Here is a 24,327-nt window from a genome sequence, read left to right on the forward strand (position 1 = left end):
GGCCGGCCATGCATTTGTTTGATCATTTGCAGAAAGCTCAAGAGTTTATTAGGTAATTAATTTGTGGTTTTTACAAAGAGGAATGAGTGAGCAAATATTTTGGATGTAGACAAGCTAGAGTTAAAGAGGTATAACAACACAATAGGATACTTTTGGGTAAACATAAATATAATGGGACATTTTGAGAAGTTGGTCACTTTTAGGTGTGGCCTTGCTGTTTTATGAACGAAAATGCATATGCTTAGTGTCTGCTTAATTGATTCATAATCCGAGAACGGAACTAAAGGCAGCTATGTTGTCTTAAAATAGCACAAGCATTCATTAACAATATAGAGTAAAAAAAAATAAAAAACAGAAATTTTGAAAGAAGATATTATATAGACCTCAGTGCTTGTTAAGTGGATGGCAAAGTTTGTAGAAAAAGTCATACACACTTCAGCGTCTGACTGTTCTTGTAGCTTTAAAGAACCTCTCTCTGATTGAGACTAACTCCTTTGCGGCTTCACTCGTTGCCAAACGGTTCATTGGGGATTCTTCCCCACACCTAAGTCCAACGTTCAAAACCAATGCCAAGCACTCAGCAACAGGAAAACCAACCCTGAGACCGCTGTCAAGAATCGATTTATCTGCAATGTCCAAAACCCTTTCCGGCAACGCCGATTTGGTGTAGCTAATTAGAGTAAAGTCTCCTCCAAACAACTCATCCGAAGGTCTTTTTCCAGTGAACATTTCCAAAAGGAGAACCCCAAAGCTATACACATCACCATGTACTGATGGCTGTGCTCCCATCCCATATTCTGCACCATAATTAACAGAAACAAAACTGGATTGATAAAAATAAAATAAAAACTAATTTTCTTTCTTTTATTAAAGGAATTTGCATATGCGTGATAGTTTTACCTGGTGCAGCATAACCTACTGTCCCTCTAACGCCAGCTGAAGTCAGTTGACTGAAGAAAGACTCCTGGTCGAACTTGATGAGAAGACGAGCCAGACCAAAGTCGCTAACATGGGCAGTCAAATCATCATCTAGAAGGATGTTGCTTGGCTTGAGATCACAATGAGCTATAGGTTCGTGGCAATGAACATGAAGATAGTCTAAAGCAGAAGCAACGTCTACAGCAATGTTGAGCCTCTCAAGAAGTGTCAAGGTTCTTGAGGGCTCTTTAAGATGCTCCGGGTGCAGCCACGTATCCATGCTTCCATTCGGCATGAACTCGTATACGAGAGCTCTGAATTCGTTTCCTTGGAAATCAATACTCGAACAAGCCGTCAACAGTTTCACAAGATTACGATGCCTTACGTCCTTGAGAGATGCACATTCCGCCATAAAACTCTTCATCGCTCCACGTCTCTGCATGTTTAGTACTTTCACCGCAACGACGTCGTTCTCCCCCGCCTGGGGGAGAAGAAACGCCTTAAACACTGTACCGAAACTGCCTGACCCAACCATATTGCTTTCAGAGAAGCCATTTGTTGCGTTCCGAAGATCTCCGTAGCTTATCTTCTCATGGAAGACTTCCAAGGCTGCAGAAGAAGAAGTTGGATCACTGGTCTGCTTATTCTTCTTTCTTTTTCTGAACCAAATCAAAGCTACCAACAACATCAGCAAAATAAACGCTACTCCCACGCCAACTCCAACCGCTATTTTCTTTAGATGAGAGGAACGCTTTGCCTCCGCCAATGGTTCTTGCGTGAGGCATGGGTTTAGTTGAAACTCTTTAACCCCTCCGCACAGATCTTTGTTTCCAAATACAGAAACCATAGTAGTATTCTGAAATATAGGCACCCTTCCATTGAATTTATTAAAAGACAAATTGAGATACTCCAACTTGGAAAAGTTTGCAAGATATTCAGGTATACCTCCAGAGAGATTATTCTTGGACAAATCAACTTCTTTAAGACCCACCAACCTTTTCATATCAGGAACATCTCCATCAAAACTGTTTCCTTCCAGATAAAGATATTCCATTGTGAGACACTTTCCAATGCTTTGTGGGAGTTTCCCTGATAACTTATTATCCGCAACAGCCAGTGTAATAAGTTTTTCTAGCTTTCCAATATCTTCCGGTAGAGAGCCAACCAAAGAGTTACCAGACATGTCAAGGAGAATAAGCCGCTGGATTTGCGTAATCTCCCGAGGGATTTCCCCCTTCAGCTGATTAGAATCCATACGAAGATGTAGCAAATTGCTGCATTTTCCTAGACTTGGAGGAACCATGCCTTGGAAACTGTTGTTAGCCAAGTCGAGTGTTTCCAGCATAGTGAAGTTGCTTATAAAAGACGGCACCTCTCCTGATAATCTGTTTGATGATAGAGTTACAACCCTCAGGTTTAAAAGCTTCCCGAGAGAGGTAGGGAGTGGTCCAGACAACATGTTCTGATCGAACGTTAGAGTTTGTAGGCTTATGAGATTCCCAATGTCGTGAGGAAGGCTTCCGGAAATGAGGTTTCCTCCGACTTCCAAAGCTATGAGGTTGGCGGACAGATTAGAAATGTCAACAGGGAAGTCACCCCCGAGCCTATTCCAACCAACCGCTAACTTCTCTAGCTGGGTGCAGTTAATCAAAGAAGTGAGGAATTCAAAGTCCCTAGAAGAAGAGTCACTTCCCAAAGAGTTGGAACTAAGTAATAACCATTTCAAATTTGGTATTTCTCCAAAAGTGGAAGGAATACTTCCTGTCAGACTGTTCTCGTTCATTCCCAATCTTTGAAGAGTCGAGATATTGGTAATTGTTGTTGGAATGACTCCTGTTAGATAATTCCTTCCCAGGTTACACGTTATAAGATTTGGTAGCAGAACACCAAAATCAGGTCTCAACCGACCCAAGAAGTTATTATAAGCGAGGCCTAAATAATTGAGTGAAGACAAATTGTAGATAGCTGGAGGAAAAACACCTGAGAAATTGTTAGATACTAGTTGAAGATCCTCTAGTCGTGTCAATTTAGCTAAATCACCCGGAATCTCTCCTTCTAGTTTGTTGTCTGATAATGTAAGTTGGTTTAGAGATGTCAAGTTTCCTAGAGACGCAGGGAGTTTTCCTCTCAGATTGTTTCTGAAAAGATTTAGATCGACGAGCTTTGTCAGTGACCCTATCTCTGAAGAAACACTCCCTCCAAGATGATTATAGTCTAGACGAAGACTCGACAATCTAGAGCAGTTGTACAAACTGTTTGGAACCTGTCCTCTCAGAGAATTTATTCCCATATCCAAGTATTCAAGTCTAAACAAGTTTCCCACCTCTTGAGGAATAGTACCACCAAAAGAATTACCATTGAGATCAAGTGATATGAGAAACGAGAGATTACCAATTGATGGTGATATCACTCCATCTAATGACAAGTTTTCCAGGTTAAGATGAGTAACTCTCTTGTGTTTGCGGCCACATGTAACCCCCTTCCAGTTGCACAAGTGGGATGAGCGATTCCATGAGGACAAGACAGCCTTTTCTCTTCAGAAATTTGAGACTTAAATACCAGCAACGCTTGCATATCAGTTTCACCATATGCTTCGAGTAGCGCAAGAGCAATAAAAGAAAGCAAAAGAACCAGTTTCATGATTCTCAGTTTTTTTTTTTTTTTTTTTTAATCTTGGTTAAAGGATATTTTGATGCTTATAAGAATTATGTATTTTGTAGGAAACTAGCTTTGTACGAGACGAAGCATTTCGAACTTTCAATTCACATTGTGGTGATAATAAATTGGCTCACCAACCACTTCACAGGTGCGATACTTTTCTAGAATGACATGGATTCTTGTCTCAAGCCATCCAAGTCAATGAGTCAACGGAGTTAATACATGTTAGTATGTTACTAGTGTTTACCACTTATGTCACTTTTTTTTAACACCTATCTTGAGTTTTGTAGATTTAGATTAGGTATCAAAAGTGCCGGTCTTATTATAAGAGCAGTACCGATAAAGTATCTTAATATTTAAGGAAAAAAAAAAGAAAAAAATAGGAAAGAGACATGATAATGTATTTCTACACCCATATTATTAGATACTTTGTATTACACACAATGTTTTTAAAACCGACCCAGACACTGAACCGGACGACTTACCGGATCGATGGGTCACTGAATCAACTGCGGGTTTATAAATGAATTAATTTTATTATATAATAATATATTAGCTATGAAAATAAATATAAGAAAACTAAAGTTTAATATTTTCTAAATGTTTTTTAAAACATAAAATAATAGTTTGGATATGTATATATTTTATGTTTAAAAAGTATTTAGAAAATATTTTATGTTTAAAAAATATTTAGAAAATACTTAACTTTCATTTTTATATTTTTATTTTCATTTGACATACAAAATTTCAAATAATAGTTTAGACTATTTACAATTTTCTGAATAAAAATCATAAATATTTAAATGTCTAGTGTGAGTAATAAATTAAACTTCAAACTAAAAATAAAAAAAAAGTAAAAGATCATTGTAATAAATTGTCAATAGCAGAAATAAACTAACATCAAATCACATCAACTAATTTTGGATCTCTCTACCATCGTTCACTTCATTTTTTTCAAGTGGCATAGTGAAGTTTTCATCAAAATCTAAAAATCACAAATATAAAACTGAAAACGGAAAACTTCTTAATTGGAAACTTAGAATATAAAACATAATTTAAAAACTAAAAAAATGACGTAAAAATTATTTATTGGTTCAACCGGTGGTTCAACCGGTATCGGGTTCCGGGTTTTAGTGGGTTTTTTCGGGTTTTTGTGGGTTTTTAAATATTGGATTTTTCACAAAACCCAAACCAGATTTTTTTCTGGGTCACCGGGTTTACCGGTTCAACCGCGGGTTGGGTTTCAAAACACTGATTTACACATGTCATTTACTAAATGGTTTATAGTTTTAAAAGTCTTTATAATTTAATTAAATAAATAAAAAGTTATTAAATAATAATTTTAATTTTTGTTTAAAAACTGAGTTACATACTCACCAGTAAGGTTACTCTAATGCTTGTCTTTATATAATTAATGTCAACCCCCAAGGATTTATGTAGCATCCAAGTCGGCATGTGACCTCATCCTAAACACAATAGGAATGCAAAGCTTATCCCAAAAAAAACACTACGTAGGACTTCTCTACAAGTCTTTTTTTTACAAGTCTTTGTATTTATCTTTTTTAAAGGTACATCCATTCCAATATTCCTTCTCAAGTTGAAGAGTGTGCAGGGACAGAAACAAAGAAGGGGTTGTGGGGTCACAGGATCCCACTAAACGTATTATACTAACGCTGAGTTGGTTTAGTGGTAAAGGGGTTACGGCTGTAACTACCACCACTCGGATTCAATTCACGGTGGAATAGACTATTTACAATGCTTAGGTTCCCGGTAAATAGATGAAACCACATTTTTTCTAAAATTAATTTAATATTTTTGCAAACTTTAGCATTTGACCCCACTAATTTATATATATATGTTGTCATATGCTCCCATTAGAAATTTTTTTTTTGTTATAGTATCATATATTATCAAGTTTTAATATCAAATTTATATATTATGATCCTAGTAAAAAATATTTCTAGCTCCGCCACTAAAATCGTGGATTTGTATTGCCCAACTTTGGACACTAGATTTTGAAATGGGACACGACCAAAAGCGTTTGTCAATATGTATGTGATCTCAGAGTCTGTATAATGTCAGTGCCCAAGTATTTATACAACATCCAAGTCAGACCAACGCTGAATTGACCTAGTGGTAAGGGGGTTACGGCTGTAACCTGTGTTTAAAATGGCGCATGGCGCACCAAGGCGAGACGGTCCTAGCCTTACGCCTTACACCATGGTGCAAAAAGGCGCTCGCCATGAAGAATATTTTTGATTATGACTTGGTTTGTCGTGTATTGGAGAAGAAAAGTTAAAAACACTTGTGCAATTCACGTAAGAGACACTTAATTTAAATAAAATAAGATGCAAGCTTTATTATTTGAAGGTAGTTGAACTAAAACAAAATTATTCAAACCGAAAACCCAAAAACAAAGTCTCAAATGTAGAAACCAAAAGATAATATCATAATAAACAACTTAAAACCAATACCTAAAATTCATCTTCAGAAATACCATTATTCTCATCTTCATCATCACACTCAACATCCTCATGCCCAAGGTCATCTTCATCTAAATCTTCTTCCAACTCATCCTTCTCATCAAACAATGTCATAGCACGCGCAGATGGTCTATAGCATTGCTTCTGGTTTGAGCTAGCAATACCTTTCTCTTTATCTGTTTTAGATGAACTTGCACCTTTTGCTCCAGCTCCTCTAGTAGAATAGTTGGGTTCTTCAACACCCATAGCTTGGCTCACAACATTCCATGACAAATCATCATCTCCCCACACCAAATAATCATATTATCAGATGAATCTCCATCCATTATTCCAATCAACCACTCATTGTTGTTATCAATTTCATCCAAAAGAATAGGATCTCTGGTGACACACACACTTCTCAAGCTTCAGCGTTTTAGAGCTTTGTTGTACTTCACAAAAACCATGTTGTTCAGCCGATTTCTCTTTTTCGTATGAAGCTGTTACAAATCAAATTTAAAACTTATAAGTTAAAAAAAATCACCTAAAATATACAATAAAAGTGATTAAAAAAACTTACAAGTTGGAAAACACTCCAATTTCTTTTACAACCAGTAGTACTACAAGTTAGACTAAGGATCTTAACAACAGAGCTTCTGAGATTTAGAGCAGAAGATCCAGAACAAGACCACCATTCAGCTATTAAAATAAAAATATTGTTAGTATTTATTTAGATCAATTATCTAAAAGTAATTCAAATTTGTGTTACCTGGTGCTTTGATATCTCTTTGCCTAATGGCCATGTCGTGGCCGAAGATACCAGTAGCGTCCTTGAAAGCATCCAACTCTGTCATTATCTTGTCTTGAGTTTCTGTATCTGGAACCAACCTATTAATGCAACACAAACAAAACTATCATCTGAAAATGGTGTACCAACCTATTAATACAAAACAAAAACACAATTTAAAAGACCAACCTAGTAATGCAATTGTACAAGCCCCCTTCCACTTCGGCGCAACGTACATCATCGTGATATTTGTAATGGATTGAAGGGTTTAAGAAATACCCAGCAGCATGCAAAGGATGGTGAAGCTGACACTGCCACCTTTTGTCAATGATCTCAAAGGCTTTTTCGTACTTCTCTTTATTTCAGTTGAAATCCCTTGCGATTGTCTCTTTTGCCCTATCCATGGCTGCATAAATGTATCCCATAGCTGGTTTTTCTCTCCATCAACCATCCTAAATACTTTGACAAGAGGAGTCATAAGCTTCAGAGCACGTCGAATATTATTCCAAAAACTCGCTTGCATAAGATACTGTCTAACTTTTCTTGCTCCAGCTTCTTTGGGCCATTTAGACTCACTCCATTCAGCATAATTGACCATATCCCTTAAAGGTTTATGCTGTTTGAGAAACTGAGTTATGGTTATGCAAGAAGTAGCAAACCTTGTTATAGCCGGCCTGTGCAGATTTCTTTGCTTTATGAATTTTCTCATCATGTTCACAAGAGGGACATGGATGTAGATATATCCATTCATGAACATGCATTTTTTCATGGCATTCTTCAATGCTGGGATTTCTCCAATGTCCTCCAATATTAAATCAATGCAATGTGCAGCATATGGAGTCTAGTAGAGATGAGGTCTTTTTGCTTCAAGCAATTTTCCTGAACTTAAATATTTTGTATTAGTGTTACAAAAAAATAAAATAAAACTTTTAAAGATGGAAGATGGAAATAAATACTTACCAGCTTTTATGTAGTTCTTTGCATTGTCTGTGATTACTTGAACTACATTAGCTTATCCAATTTCTTCAACCATATCATCTAGCAAGTTAAACAATAATGTTGCATCTTTCACCTAAAAAAAATAAAGTGTTAAAACAAAGAAATATAAACGTTGAAAAGAAATACTGGTTCAGATCATATGTACCACTTCGGAAACATCTTTCGACTTCATAAAAACAGAACCTTTAGGGGAATTAACTAAGCAGTTGACAATGTCTTTCTTAGCCACTGAATCCCTCAAACCATCAGACATAAGGGAACATCCTTTACTAGCCCACTCCTTGTTCTCCTCAATTTGGACAAGAGTGTTCTGCACTTCTTTATTAAGCAGTGGAACCCTTAATTCATACATGGTTGGTGGTTTCAACCCTGGTCCATATTTTGCCCAATTAATTGAATCATCTTGTTAAAACTAGGATAGTTGACTGCATTGAACGCAAGACCAGCATCCAAAAACCACCTAGTTATAGCTCCACATATATCTTCCCTTAACTGTTTATCACAAGCAGCTCCAAGAGTACTCTTTCCATCTTTCCTTTCTTGCAAAACACCAGGAGGAGGAACACTCACATACCTGTCCAGTGGACCTCTAACTCTCCTTTTCTTAGCATGGACAGACCGTCGCGGCTGACTTTCTTTCTTTCGCACACTCTTCATCATACTCGTCAAGACCTTCTTATTCTTCTTGGAGAGCCAAGTTACGAGCAGCTATCTCGTCCTCCTTCATCTGCTTGTTTCTGATTAACTCCTCTCTCACATGTAGTGGATATAAATTACAAGCTTTGGCATTCCTATGATCCCCTCTCAAGTGTTGCTTGAGACATGAAATTCCAGTGTTGAAGTATTTCTTACAGTATATACACTTCCAAGAGTTGGAATTGTTATTCAACATGATTCCATATTTTCTTCCTGGATCAACTTCACGACGAGTAGCACTAACCCCAGCCTCAGACATTAAAACTGTGATCAAAGGAAAAAAAAGTAAATTACACGTAAAGAGATTGAGACAAAAACCAGACTGATCATAAGTTATATTCATAACTAGACTGTGATCACTGACCAAAGATGAGATAGAATGAAAACAAAAAAAAAGAGAACAAAAAAAGAAAGTGCAGAGAGTAAAAAACTACCGTGTGTTGTTAACTCCGACGAAAGCAACCGCAGTACGTTTTAATATGTGACAAAGGAACTCAGGAATCTATAAGAAGAATAAACACAAAGGAGATTGGAAAAAGTAAAGACTAGAGAGTTCTAACCTTGAGCAAAAAACCTTGAAATCTATGTTGTTGTTTAGTTACATAACTTGTATTTAAAAAAACTAGGACTTTCATTATTACTTAGACGTTTAAGTTTCCCACGATTAAGGTTTAGACGGCTAAAGTTTAATTATTAATTAGATTTGGTTTCATACATGGTTTACATACGGTTTTACATACGGTTTTACATACGGTTTACAAATTTTTTACATAAAGTCTTCATCTTGCGCCTTGCTCGCCTTGGATCTGCTCGCAATCTGGCCTAGGCGCCTCCATGGCGCGCGCCTTACGGAACCCACCCTACCTAGGAGGTACAAGGCGATGGAGCCGTCGCCTGTTCAATTCACAGTGGAAGGGATTATTTACAATGCTTGGGTTCCCGGCAAATAGGTGAAACCACCTTCAACCTACGCTAAGTTGGCCTATTGGTAAAGGGGTTACGGTTGTAACTATCACAACTCGGGTTTAATTCACGGTGGAATGGACTATTTACAATGTTTGGGTTCCCGGCAAAGAGGTGAAACCACCTTTTTTTAGACCAAAAAAAACATCCAAGTCAGCGTATGACCTTATCATAAGAGAATAATCCTAAACACAATAGGAATGTAAAGCTTATCTAAAGCTAGCGTAAGACCTATCTACAAGTCTTCGTATTTGTATTGCTTCTAAAGTGTATATTCAAGAGACGAGGATATAGAAAAATGCCATTGGCAATTTAGCATAGGGTGATAAAGCAAAATAGAGAATAATAAATTTCCTGTAACCACAGAAAAAACTGCAAGACTCATCCAAAATCTAAGTCAAGTAGGCCACTGCCTAAAAAGAAAATGTAAACATTTTACTAGTCCCATTGAGTTTTATAGACAACATGTGATAGCTGGACTAAGGATAAAAATGTTAAAATGCCAAGTACAAAAGGTGTGACTGCAAAATATTTTTAGAGTAAAAGTAAAATAGTGAAAAGAATTTATCACGGGTTTTCACTACTTACCAACCAATCAAGTAGAAAAGAAAAGAAAAAAAAGGTTTGGCTGGCAACATAACAGAGGAAATTAGAGTAACTTAGCGTAAAAATAAGGGTTAAAGGAAAGAATATGTTACTTTTTGTATCTCTGCACTTTACTCCTTGTTTTTATGAGTAAAAGAAAAGGTGGAAACAACTAATAAAAATTACTTTGTAGAATAGATGAGTGGAAAACTTTTTTCACCATTCTCGGATGTATTTAAAAGAAACTCAGAGTAAAAAATTCTAAACTAGAGTAAAAAAATTTACTCCAACTTTTTTACTCTAGTAATGCCATCCAATCACACTAAAAAATAATATGATTTTCTCTAATTATCATTCATGTTGCTGAGAATATTTCTTTTTCCTTACTCCAAATGTAATGTTTGCAAGTGAATCTATTTTATTGTTTTATATCTCTTTATATTATGTGTATCTTATAACTACCTACATATAGTCTTGCTCAAAACAAAAACTACCTACATACAGTAAAAACTCTATAAACTAATAATATTGGGACTATGATAATTTATAAATTTAATGAAAAGTTTCATTTTTATATTTATATTTTTAAAAATATTTATATTTAAAAGGAAAGAACATTTGATTTCATAATATTTTATATTAGTTAAAACTTTATATATTTGAATTTCATATATTTTGTGAGTTTATTTGATACATTTTATGTATGTTGAATATGTATGGAAGTATACATATGAGTTCTTATGTGTGATTCGATAAACTAAGACCAAAATATTGAAATGAAAAATAAAAATTAGAGATACAGTTCATTTTGAAGATGAATAAATAATAAAATGCTTTACTTATATATAAAAAATTATATATATCATAATTATTAATATATATTTTCAATGAGATTATATATTTAGCTAAGGTTTTTTTAATATTATTATCTTATTATTTTATGAATTAGTGTCATATTTCACATCAGCCTAATTTAGGACTAGAAAAATTTATTAATTTACCGTGTTTATTAATTTATCGAGTATTAATTTATAGAGTTTCTAATGTTATTATTGCTATGTCACATCACTAAGTGAATATTAACACAATAACTATCATTTTATCTCTTTTGTTTTGTTGATTTCAAACATATAAATATATAATTAAATTTTTCTTATTACTCTAATCTATTACCAATCATATTTCTGCTCTTTACTCTAATTAACACCTTCTTTTTTTCTTTCCAGTTTTTCTACTTTATTTACTCTCAGTTGCTCTAAGTTTTATCAATCACACCCAAAGTAAATTAAATTGGCTGTAACTATAGACAAAGCCGCAAGACTTTTCAAAATTCTGTGTCAAGGAGTCAACTGCCTGGGAAGATAACAATAATTCAATAGCATTCATGACTTTTTTATAAACGTCATGTGGTGGCTAGACTGTGTAGCACGTTTATTGTCGGCAACATTGATTGATAATTGCCCAGTGGGCAAAGTTACATGGATCCGATTTACCGTAACACAAGACCCAAATAAAGGTACAACTTAATAATTAAAGAATAAGGCTCATTTGTAGGTTGGTAAGTTGATTATCATCACCACCATGTGTCCTGTTTGGGGAGTTTTGTAACACGTGTATCAAGACACGTCCCTCATGCTTGTGGGAGCCTTTCCGGTCACCATGGGAGCTTCACCGCTATGGAAAACTTTTATTGCTTCTCATAGTTTGCAGGAAAGTGTATATTCAAGAGACGAGGAGATTGCAAAATGTCATTAGACGAATAGAGAATAATACATTTGCTGTAACCATAGACAAAACTGCTAGACTTTTTCAAAATCTAAGTCAAGTAGGCCACTGCTTAAAAGAAAATATAAACATTTTACTAGTTTCCGTGACTTTTTCTGTAGACAACATGTGGTAGCTGGACTAAAGACAAAAATTTTAAAATGCTACACACAAAGTAAAATAAATTGGCTATAACTAGGTCTGAGACTTATTATCCGAGATCTGGATTCGATCCAAGATCCGCTCTGAATCCGTTTCGAAAAAGGATATCCAGGGTATCCGGATCCGAATTCGGATAGTAAAATCTTGAATCTGTCCAAACCGAATCCGGATCCGGATATCTTAATTTTTAAGTCTGGATATCCGGATCCGGATCCATATTTTTAAAACACATTAAATTTTTAAATTTCTTTAATATTTATATTTGATATATTAATATTTATGCATGAATTAATCGTATAATATTATATTTCAGTTTTTACAATATTATAGACATATATCAATATATTTATAAATATTTAATTTATGTAGTATATTAAAAATAGTATTTTAAAAAAATTAATATTTTAAATTATTTTTACGGATCCGGATATCTGCAAGTAATAGAATATCGGGACTGATATCCGAAATCCAAATATCTGGAAACCACGAATCCGGATCCAGATATTAAATTCACGGATCCGGATCAGGATACCTTAAATAATCCGGATCCATCACAGGCCTAGCTGTAACTATAAACAACTGCAACTTGAAGAAAATAGCAAATAAATTGGCTGCAACCAAAGACAAAGCTGCAAGACTTTTCAAAAATATATGTCAAGGAGTCAATTGCCTAGGAAGACAAAACTTGGCTGCAACCAAAGACAAAGCCACAAGACTTTTCAAAAATCTATGTTAAGGAGTCAACTGCCTAGGAAGAAAAAAACAATAACATTTCACTAGCCTTCATGATTTTTGTATAAACGTGATGTGGTGACTGGACTTTGTATCCCATTCCTATATGATGGGTTTAGAACCGGAAAACATTGTAAAACACACGTTTACGATACTCATTATTGTAAACACACGTTTAATATACATTGGTCAGGTTTATATTATAGACAAAAGTTTCACATCGCAAGTTGGAAGAGATCCTTAATAATATATAAGATAGATGAACCAATTCACTTATCACTAATTAGTGTTAAGTTGAAAAATCTCATCTAGCTTAATATGGTATCAGAGTCCGATCCAAACAATCCAACCCGATCCAATATCGATCTAGCCCAAAATCGGCCCATCGATCTTGCTGAAACATTTCGAAATTGACGCTCAAAGAGCCATCATCTCGACTGGGCGTATTAGGAACAAAAGTCCAACATCGAAAGTTGTAAGGGATCCTTAATAATATATAAGATAGATGGGCTAATCCACTTATCACCAATTGGTTTTAGGTTGGAAACCCATCTAGCTTAACAGCTTCTACGATGATTTTCTCAGTGTACTGGTTAAAGAAAAAAATGTTTGTCGAAACATACGATGAGGGCACAATACGAACTGGCTTCTTCCATGGATGATATTGTGTCTTCTCATTCCTTAGCGAGGTGAGAAGACATAAAAAAAATTGTGACGGCGACCTCTGTATTGGAGCTTTTGATGAAATGTGGAGCTTTTGATGGAATGTGGAGCTTGAGAAATGTGAATTTGTTTTCTCGCTTGTTTATGGGAGTCGCCAAGATTGAGTTTCAAAGTGAAAAGACAAACATGTTTAGTTTGCAAGTTTTTGTACAAAAGACCGAACTGCTTTCGCGATGTTCGTCTAGTTGGTAAATAGCGGAAAAACGTTTAAATTATGTTCGCTAAACTATAACTACCTAGAACTAAGTTTCCTAAAGTTATCCGGATGTAGAGCATGTATGGTCTGACAATTTCGTTATTAATCTCCTCCTTTCTTATGTCTCAAGCTTTTTTTTATACACTCACCAAAGTCGTTTCTTGCCATTTTTCCGCAGATTCATATCTACTTCTTTTCATATTTCCTCCAATTTTTCCTTATTTCTTAGATTCGAGTTTGTCTTTTTCGAAAATCTTGTTTTCTTGTTTTATTCTTTATTTTTCTCCAAACAAAGTAAACCATCATCAAACTGGGCTTCTTTACATGTTTATATTGAAACAGGCCAGTTCTGTATGTTTAGGCACCTAATTTTCACAGTGTTTACAAATTTTACATTTTACGACTTTTTGGAATATCATTATTTTGTTTGGAATTTTGGTTTTTTGTGATGTTAGTTTAATAAATGATAGAATATTTTTTCGTCTAATGTACATACTTGATGTTTAAGTTAACCGTTTTTGATTCAACGTTTGGATAAATTTGACGGAAATAAAAGATTTCACACTTTTCTGCAAAACCTCAACGGAAACTTTGTTTGTGACGAAGCAAAGAATGATTTGGACGAGACTTAAACAAGAGCATGATGGAAGAAAAAATTGGCTGATATGCTCTAAGGGAGAAAAGTTGGTGAGGTAGATCGGGCAAGGTGAGTTGAGCGAGGTGGTCATAGAGGAGAGAACAAGGTATGTGGATCGAGAGGAGAGATTAGGAAATATGGCCTAGAGAGAGAGGGAGTGGGCGATGTGGCTTAGTGAGAGAGTGAGAGATGTTGCCTAAGAGCATGATTAATGAGAGAGTGGGCGATGTGGTGAGAGGATGAGAGAGAACGTTTTTTAATATAAACGACAAATTTCGACGAATTCCTCCGTAAGAAAAAGTGTGTGTTTTTGTAGTTTTGTATTATATTTCGAAAAATTTCTCAAAATTTTGTGTTTGTTTTTACAATTGAGAGCCTGTGGTAATCTCTCCTCTCAATCCACATACCTTGTTCTCTCCTCTAGTGAGAGAGTGAGAGATATTGCCTAAGAGCATGATTAATGAAGGGTTTTTATGATGAGGTTCTTAGCGGAATATAAAAAACATTCTGTTAATTTTTAATAGTGAGAGGATGAAAGAGAACGTTTTTTTAATATAAACTATAAATTTCGACGAAATCCTCTGTTAGAAAAAGTGTTTTTTTGTAGTTTTATATTATATTTCTAAAAGTTTCTCGAAATTTTGTGTTTGTTTTTACAATTGATTCTTTGATTATAAATATATAATGGGTTAAGCCGAAAAACTACGTTGACTTGTCAGTTACAAGACTTGGTTTCCACAATGTCTTCTTCAGGGAACCATCCTCGTGTTTTATCCCACCCTCGTTCTTCACTTCTTCTTAACAAAAAGTAAAAGCAAAAAAATTACTTCCTCACCTAACAAAAAGTAAAATTACCGAACTATGTAACATTATCCCTATATATACCTCGCAAATTATTCCTTATCAACCACAGACAATAACCAAAACATGGCTTTCACAAAAGTTTCCTTAGTAATTTTCCTTTCCCTCGTTGGTTTATACTCTGTAACCGCCAAGACTCAAAAATGCGGTTGCGCTCCAAACCTCTGTTGCAGTCAGTTCGGTTCTTGCGGTACCAACGATGCTTACTGCGGTGCTGGATGCCGGGCAGGTCCTTGTAGAAGCAATATTAGAACCCCAAACGGCGGTGGATCGGTCAGTAGCATTGTGACACAGCAGTTCTTTAACAACATTATACAAAAAGCCGGTAGCGGCTGCGCCGGAAAAACATTCTACACTCACGACTCTTTCATTAACGCCGCTAATAATTTTCCCAACTTTGGTAATTCCGTTACTAGACGTGAAATTGCTACCATGTTTGCTCATTATTCTCAGGGGACTGGACGTAAGACTTCTCTCTTTCTTCTCTGTTTTTTTTTCAAAATATTATAAATACAAAGGGAAAATAATATTTTTGCACGTACATCTACAATAGTCACGACCGATATTCTAGCTTTCAGCTAGCTACAAATAAATGATAGTTTTATTATCGATAACTAAAGAATTGAATATTTCTAAACGTATGCATTATTCGAAATTTATAAATGGATTTTACAATTAACAGGTGAGGTATTTGAAACAGTCTTCGTTTACGCCTGTAAAATCTGAATATGTATCTCAGTTAATTAGGCTAATTATAATTCACTTTGTTTCATGTGCATGTCGTATAGACTTCTGCTACATACAAGCAATAAATGGAACGTTACGACGTGATAAATGCCAGGAACCTCAGCGACAAATGCCATGCCATCCTCCTGGCATAGGCTACTTCGTTCGTGGTGAACGTCTCAATATCGACCTTCTCCGTCAGCGTGAGCTTGTTCGTAGCAACCCAACTCTAGGTTTCAAAACAAGTTTGTTGTTTTGGATGAATAGCGTAAGGCCAGTACTCAACCAAGGATTTGGAGCAACCATAAGAGCTATCAATGGAACTGAATGCAACGGTGGGAATTTGGCTGCAGTCAATGAAAGGATTAGGTACTACAGAGATTATTGTGGACAGCTTGGTGTGGACCCTGGTTCTAACCTTAGTTGCTAAAACACGTGTGTTACTTTATAATGCAAATGCAATATGGAACGATATGATATTAATAAAAGTATGTACTTTATGTTGGATTGTTGGGTCTCAGTGTTCTCTGATTGAAATATGGAACAATATGATAAGAATAAAAGCGACTTTTTATTTAATAAAGTAAGAAACCTATTTCATCGCCTACCGACCAATAATAAAATTTGATTAATTTTACACTGTTTTATTTATTTGTTACAAAAATCAATTATGTTCTCCGGCCGTAACATTGTTACTAGACTTTGATCCGCGCGACTGCGCGAGTATTTGATTTGTGTTTGTATTTAATGATATATTTGTAAATGTAATCATATTTGTAAATGTAAATGTTATATTTATACTTAATTTTATATTTTAGCATTTTAGAGTAAAATGTATCACCGATATTGGGTATTATATAAAAATATAACATTTATATAATTAGATCCATGACTAAGATATATAGCGAATTTTTTTTTAAATAAAAAGTACGAAAATAGACAATTGTGAATTAGCGGACTATTTATAAATGATACATTAGCTACACTATTTGTAAGTAAATAAAATGATTGTTAAACTTCTATCAAATTTGGAACATATACAAATTAAGATTTAAATTTGTAAAAAAAAAGAAAAAGAAAATATAAATTTGATGTAACTGATAAGAAATTATAAATGGACTTAAGTTTATGTACATTTAAACCATGACTTTGAGGATGTTTGCTTTTACTTTTGTAAAAAAATATTTTTCTGAGTGATAGTATATATCTTAAAATTTTACCTATGTTAAATAATTATTTAATAACATTTATAAGAATAATAATTTTATAGTTTAATTTTTTTTAAACTTTATTTTCTCTTGTAAACCGTCAATTGTATTACCACCATTTTTAGAATATGATCCGTGCATCTAGGCATGGGCATTCGGGTACCCGTTCGAATTCGGATCGGTTTTTCGGATTTTGGTTCTCTTTTGTAACACCCCCTAGGTCCCATTCTAGTAAATTTACAAGTACGGATCGGATTCGGATATAACACTTCGGTTTCGGATCGGTTCGGATACATCCAAAGTAACCATATATCACTCGGATTCGAGTTATATCGGATCGGTTCGGATATATCCAAAGTAAAATCTAAAATTCAAAAGTAAAAGATAAGACATATATACTTCTTTGTACATAATGAAGTATTTAAGGTTTTTATTTAAATTTTAAATACTTATTGTTAGATATTATATCTAAATAAATATGAAATTGAATATTTGAAGTACATATTTATGTTTCAAATATTTATATTGTATATTAATTTAGACATTCGGATCGGTTTCTTCGGATATTTTTTTGGGTTTTCAGGTTTTTCGGATTTTCGGGTTATCCATTCGGGTTCGATTAATAACACTTCGGGTTCGGATATGTTTTATAACACCCTACATGATCCACTGAGGTATTTTTTACATTTCGGATCGGGTACGGATCGGGTTTTTCAGTTTGGGTTCGGTTCGGATTTCGGGTTACGGATTTTATGCCCAGCCCTACGTGCATCTATACAAATGTTTATTTTGTTTTTTTTTTGTGAATCAAAATTTTACGATAATGTCTAATAAATTATTTTATATACATGGTAAGTTGGTAAATAATTATAATGGTGCATGTAATCTCTTTATATTGGTAAGAAGAATATTTTTTTCAAAAAAAAATGAAGAGTAACGTGATTTGTGTGGGAGAATGAGACAAAATATAACTTATATTGTTAGATAAATATTTTGTGTATATTATTGATATTGATTGATGTTTATAATGTTAATATGAAATAGATAAGTTAAAAGATTTATATTGAAGATTGTGAATTTAATTTAGGAAATGTTTTATTAATTTTGAAAAAGACATGGAAAGCATAGAAGTAGGAGTAATTATCATTTCATTAATTTTAGAAAAGACAAAGATTAGTTAAAAATAGGTTCATTTAATTATTTCAATGGCATTAGATTGTAAATATTGTGCAAATTTAAGGGTTAATCTTAATTTTTACTTCTATTTTAATAGATTAGATTTTATAGTTTAATTTTTTTTTACCTTTATTTTCTCCTGTAAACCGTCAATTGTATTACCACCATTTTTAGAATATGATCCGTGCATCTATACAAATGTTTTTTTTTGTTTTTTTTTGTGAATCAAAATTTTACGATAATGTCTAATAAATTAATTTATATACATGGTAAGTTGGTAAATAATTATAATGGTGCATGTAATCTATTTATATTGGTAAGAAGAAGAATTTGTTCAAAAAAAATGAAGAGTAACGTGATTTGTGTGGGAGAATGAGACAAAATGTAACTTATATTGTTAGATAAATATTTTGTGTATATTAATATGAAATAGATAAGTTAAAAAGAGTTATATTGAATTGATTGTGAATTTAATTTAGGAAATGTTTTATTAATTTTGAAAAAGACATGGAAAGCATAGAAGTAGGAGTAATTATTACTTCATTAAATTTAGAAAAGACAAAAATTAGTTAAAAATAAGTTCATTTAATTATTTCAAGGGCATTAAGTTGTAAATATTGTGAAAATTTAAGAGTTAGTCTTAATTTATACTTCTATTAAATAGAGTTTTATTAGGGACAAAAGCTTCACACCAGAAGTTAGAAGAGATCATAATCAATATATAAGATATATGGACCAATTCTCTTATCACCAATTCATTTTAGGAAATTGCCACAAATAGCACATTCATATTACCACTTTTCATGTTTACACTAACCACTTTTACCCTCATTTTTAATGAAGGATCAAATATAATTATACCCTTAGGATTAACTAATCCAGACTTAGGGTTTAGAGTTGAGGGGTGGAGGTAGGGTTTTTGGAATGTGAAATTTAAGATTCTAATAAATATATAAATAAATACTTAAAATATATTAAAAATTTTAAAAAATAGTTTCAAACATAATTTTTGTTTTTTAAAAAGGAATTTGAAAAAAAAATAAAAAAGTTTCGAAAAAAAAGTTTCAAAATTTTTTTTATAAAAAAGTTTGAATTTGAAAAAGTATAATTCGAAAACATAAAAAAAAATTTCATTTTTTTATTTTTTTTATTTTTATTTATTTTATTTTATTACTTTTTTTTATTTCTTTATTTTTTTAGTTTTTTAATTTTATTTATTTAATTTTTTTTATTTAAATAATAATTTATTATATATATAATAACAAGGGCATAAGAGTCTTTTGTCACTTAATGAAGAATGTATTTTTGAAAATATCTCTTTAGTGGTGGTAAAAATGAAAAGTGGTATCATAAACATGTAATTTCTCCTTCATTTTATGTTAGAAGTTTATCTAACTTAACAAAGTTTGCACAATTTTATAAATTTTATGTAAATCTATTAATTAAATGAGTAATCTATCTATTATTATGTTTTATATTATATATTCTATATTTTGTACTATTATTAGCTTCTGATTTTTCGCATTCGAGCTCTTACGTTAAAAGTTAGACTGGTTAATGTCGTTATTATTCTTAATGAATTTATATATATAATATATTATATAATTAAAAAGAATTTATACGTATAATATTATAAATTTTAAAATAAGATAATTTTATGTCTTATGTTGTTATCTTGAAATAATATTTTTCTATTATAAAAGTTAGAAATTAAGATATAAAACAATTTATAATTAAATATTAATCTAGCAAAAATATTTGTACAAAGCTATTTTATAAAATATTAAATAATTTGATGTTTGATTTAATTTCTTTTTAAAACATAAATAATAATTTCTCATGCTGGTTTTAAAATTTACAAAACATAAAGTAACAAATATTCGTAAGAAGATATGCCCGCATATGCGGGCAAAACCCCTAGTCTATAATATCATATCCCTAAATATACACGCTTCCTATATTTTCGGTTATAGCGTTCTCTAGCAATTGGATATTGGACTTACAAAATATTCAATTGATTCATATACTGCCACGTAAGTCAAATTGATATTCTAATTATGTGACACATCGTCGGGTCTCTTTTCTAATTAGTACAAAATATAAGTTATAATTTTTAAATGATTTTCAATTAATATATATGGGAATGATTTTCAAAAATAATTAATGTTATACCACACACCTGACAAAATTTACAAAGTTACATAAATTGAATCTTGAACATGCCTAAATTGACTTCTTAATGACAAAATTTGCATTTTTATAGTATAACTTTAGCGTTTTATAGTCATTCATATAATATATGAAGGGGAATTAGGCTATATAGCCACAAAAACTATCATAATTAACTATCTAACCAAAAAAAAGTTCCTCCATTATTTGTGAAATATATACTGTATTACACTTCTTAGTTACCGGTTAATGAAAGAAAAAAATACACTTTTCTTCTTCTTCTTTGATTATCAACTACCACCACTCTTCTTCCATCTCCACTGCCTTACCCTCCGTCAGCGTATCCTATCACCAACTTCACACTGTGCTTTGTATTTATTGTGTCTTTAATCACCACCTCTTTTTCTATCATCATAATTTCTTTTAGTTATTAACAAGATCTGTAATTTTCGATTTTATAGTTTTGCCATTAGATCCTTCAAAACAACCACAATCTTCTTGATACCAGTTTTCACTTCTTCCGCCGTAACCATCACCACTCGTATATACCGTAAGCTGCCGGTTTTGCTATTCTACTTGAACAATATGTACTATGATATTTCGTTGTTACTATTTTAGTTGGATCTGCATATTTTGATATTTAGGTTACGATTTATATTTCTTTTTAGAGTTTAGTGATTAGTGTTTTAAGTTTAGTTTGATGTACGTTTGGATTGATGTTGGGGTAAGCATTGCCTCACTCCCGACAATCATAAATATTAAAAAATTTAAACAATATGTACTATAATATTTCGTTTGTTACTATTATATTTTGATAATAGTTAATATTATGTATTATGTGCATATTTTGATATTTGGGTTAGGGTTTATATTTCTTTCTAGTGTTTAGTGATTAGTGTTTTCGGTTTATTTTTGAAAGATTTGGTTGAAGTTGGGTTTAATTTTATTAATTTTGGATACGTATAGTGTATTAATATATTAAATCATTTTATAATTTCATTAACATAAACTATACCATTTAGCATAGTTTATTATATTTATATACTATTACCATAATCAACGTGGATACCATAATCACCACTACTCTAATAACAATTTTATTTACTTTTTATTTAAATGACAAATGCTTTTTGGATGTTATCACTGGCAACTGGCTTAAGGAAAGGAGATAACCAGAAGAAAAAGAAAAAAGCTATGAAATCCCCCTATACATTAAAGGAGAAGTCACTTTAGTGATTTCTGCTGAGGTGGCACTCATATAGAGCTTCTCAGGAAAAACGTTATAATTCTATTGGCTGGTTTTTTTGAATTTTTTTTTTCATTTATTTTAATCAATCGCTTATGTAGACAAGCCCAAAACTATTGTCGATTTCGTTAAGCCCATATATAGCTAGGGGATAATAATTATCGATTTAGTTTAGCCATGGGTACCCGTTCGGGTTCGGGTCGGATATTTCGGATTATCGGGTATTTTGGTATAGAGGTGTAGAACCCGTTCGGGTATTTCTGTACTTCGGGTCGGGTTCGGATATTTTTAGTTCGGATTCGGTTATTTCGGATCTGGTTCGGATATTTAGATTTTGAAAAAAAAAATTAAAATTTTCATTTCTCAAGTTTCTTATATTTAAAAATATAACTTTCAGTTAACTAATTTTTTATTTTTATTAGATTGAATAGTTAATAGATTTAGACATAACATTTTAAAACTAAAAATGCATTAATTTAGTTATTTTTTTAAAATTTCGGATGTAACTTTTTGTTAATTTTTAAATAAAAAACTTGACATGCATTTTAAGTGAGTAGCAAATCATTTTTTTGTAATTGTATGTATATCATATGAACTTAAAGTATGTGTAGTATCAATATAAATATTTTATATAAAATGAGAGATGTAAACTAGAAATATAAGGTTAATTATACATATGTTTGGTTATCTTCGGATATCCATTCGGGTTCGGGTATTATCCGTTCGGATTCGGGTATCCAATCTTTCCTTATTCAATACCCGTTCGGGTATTTTGCTACTTCGGTTCGGATTTCAGTTTGGATTTTTCGGATCGGGTTCGGTTGCCACTTCGGATATCGGGTAAAGTGACCACCCCTACTAATTAGGTTGTTTGTTTTTAATAACTTACCTTTCTAATATGAATTACTTGCGCAAGTTGAAATCATTAAATATGCAAATAACTTATTGACAAAATTTGTTTTTAATAACTTACCTTTCTAATATAGATTACTTGCGCAAGTTGAAATCATTAAATATACAAATCACTTATTCACAATATGGATTACTTGCGCACATTGAAATCATTAAATTTTATCGATTTAGTTTATCTTTGGTCAAGATTTAGAATTAAGACAAATATTAAAAAATTTCCTTATTATTCAAACGGTAAACTTGCGCATATTGATATCATATTTATTATATTGCTTACAAAAAATTTTAATGTTTCTAATTAGGTTATTTGTTTTTAATAACTTACCTTTCTAATATGGATTACTTGCGCAAGTTAAAATCATATCATATGCAAATCATTTTTTGATAATATTTATTTAATATCTTTCTATAAACGATTTTATTATTTATTGTGCAAAATATTAAAATCATTAATATGAGAATAAATCGACTGTATATATATAAGAGACACCCAAGGTCTTAAAATACAAACATTCTCTTTTCATTCTTTAAAGTATTATTCACAAATCTCTCATCTCATACTATTAAGGTATTACGATAATGTTGCTTGTGTGCTAAGAAAAATGTGTTTAGACGCAAAGGCTCCTCATCTTTAGAACCCTGAACTCAACTCTTTGTGTCTTGTCTCCAAAAAGCATGTCTGGTATATCTTTTCCATGTGTTGAATACTGGTAACGACAATATGGCCTTCCTTTTTTTTATATGTAGACCAGGTCGTGAGAGTGATAGAGATCCAGAAAACCTTGATTGAACATGCTCAGAAGCTTCGCCAAGTTAAATCACTTCTTGAAGAGGTTCTTTAGTACTTTCTCTCTCTTTGTTGAATATTGTCCGGGAAAGTATTACATAGTATCATTTAGTAATACTATCTTATATCATTTTTTTTGTTGAATATACTATCTTATAAGTAAGCTAGCATTATGCATTTTTAATTTAATTCATAAGGTCATTTTCTCACAACAGAGAACCTTTTGGAATGGCGCAGGGAGGAAATTTCTCAGGGATATACAGAAAGGTTCAACTGAAGCCGTTGAAGTGGGATGGTGAAGGCGAAGAAGAAAGACCTGTAGAGGCCCTTATGATTCTTAAATACGGCGGTGTTCTAACTCACGCTGGTAGAAAACAGGTGTTTACTTAGTCTACCATTTAATTTGTCATTGTTATATATATATATATATATATGTTTTCCAAATATGAAAGAATTGTTTAACTTATTAACGTTTAACATCACTTGCCATATAATCTAACGAATATTACAAATAACAATTTATGGAAACTATTCTCGAAATTATTGAAAGACTAATAATGTTTTATTTATTACTTTAATATTTATAACCTATAAAATAAAATGAACGAAATTTTATATAAGATAATTATAATAGTTTTATCCTCTACTTGATGAACTGTGTTCGAATATAATTATATAATAACTATTTTAAATATTACAAAATCCAAAAATGTTTATTAATATTATTTTTAAATTATTTATCGTTGTTTAAAGAATAAATTTATCATAATTTTAAAATAATTTATAAAATGCTTACAAAATGCAAGGCAAAGTTGCACTTTCAAGAGTTAAGTCGAGATCTGGATTAAAAATCCTAATAACTGGTAAAGAAGGGAAGCCGAAGACAAAAACATTGAATGTTGTCTACAAACAAATTTTTCAGAATATTCTGTAGTCACGGTACGTAATTTAATCTACTTT

At 32.3% G+C, this 24,327-nt stretch overlaps 1 protein-coding gene and 2 pseudogenes across 1 annotated transcript; 1 reads left to right on the plus strand and 2 right to left on the minus strand.

Annotated features, from left to right (window-relative positions):
* Nucleotides 1–238: 238 nt before the first annotated feature.
* On the minus strand, nt 239–3,780 carry LOC103838692 (annotated as a pseudogene).
* On the minus strand, nt 3,609–14,454 carry LOC117128017 (annotated as a pseudogene).
* Nucleotides 14,455–15,171: 717 nt separating this feature from the next.
* LOC103838693 (basic endochitinase CHB4) lies at nt 15,172–16,471 on the plus strand. Its single transcript, XM_009115143.3, has 2 exons — nt 15,172–15,606; nt 15,932–16,471. The coding sequence occupies exons 1-2, from the start codon at nt 15,210–15,212 to the stop codon at nt 16,297–16,299; spliced, it is 765 nt and encodes a 254-aa protein (XP_009113391.1). The 5' UTR covers nt 15,172–15,209; the 3' UTR covers nt 16,300–16,471.
* Nucleotides 16,472–24,327: the final 7,856 nt, after the last annotated feature.

Source organism: Brassica rapa, chromosome A09 (genome assembly GCF_000309985.2).
Source record: "Brassica rapa cultivar Chiifu-401-42 chromosome A09, CAAS_Brap_v3.01, whole genome shotgun sequence".
Classification (NCBI taxonomy): domain Eukaryota; kingdom Viridiplantae; phylum Streptophyta; class Magnoliopsida; order Brassicales; family Brassicaceae; genus Brassica; species Brassica rapa.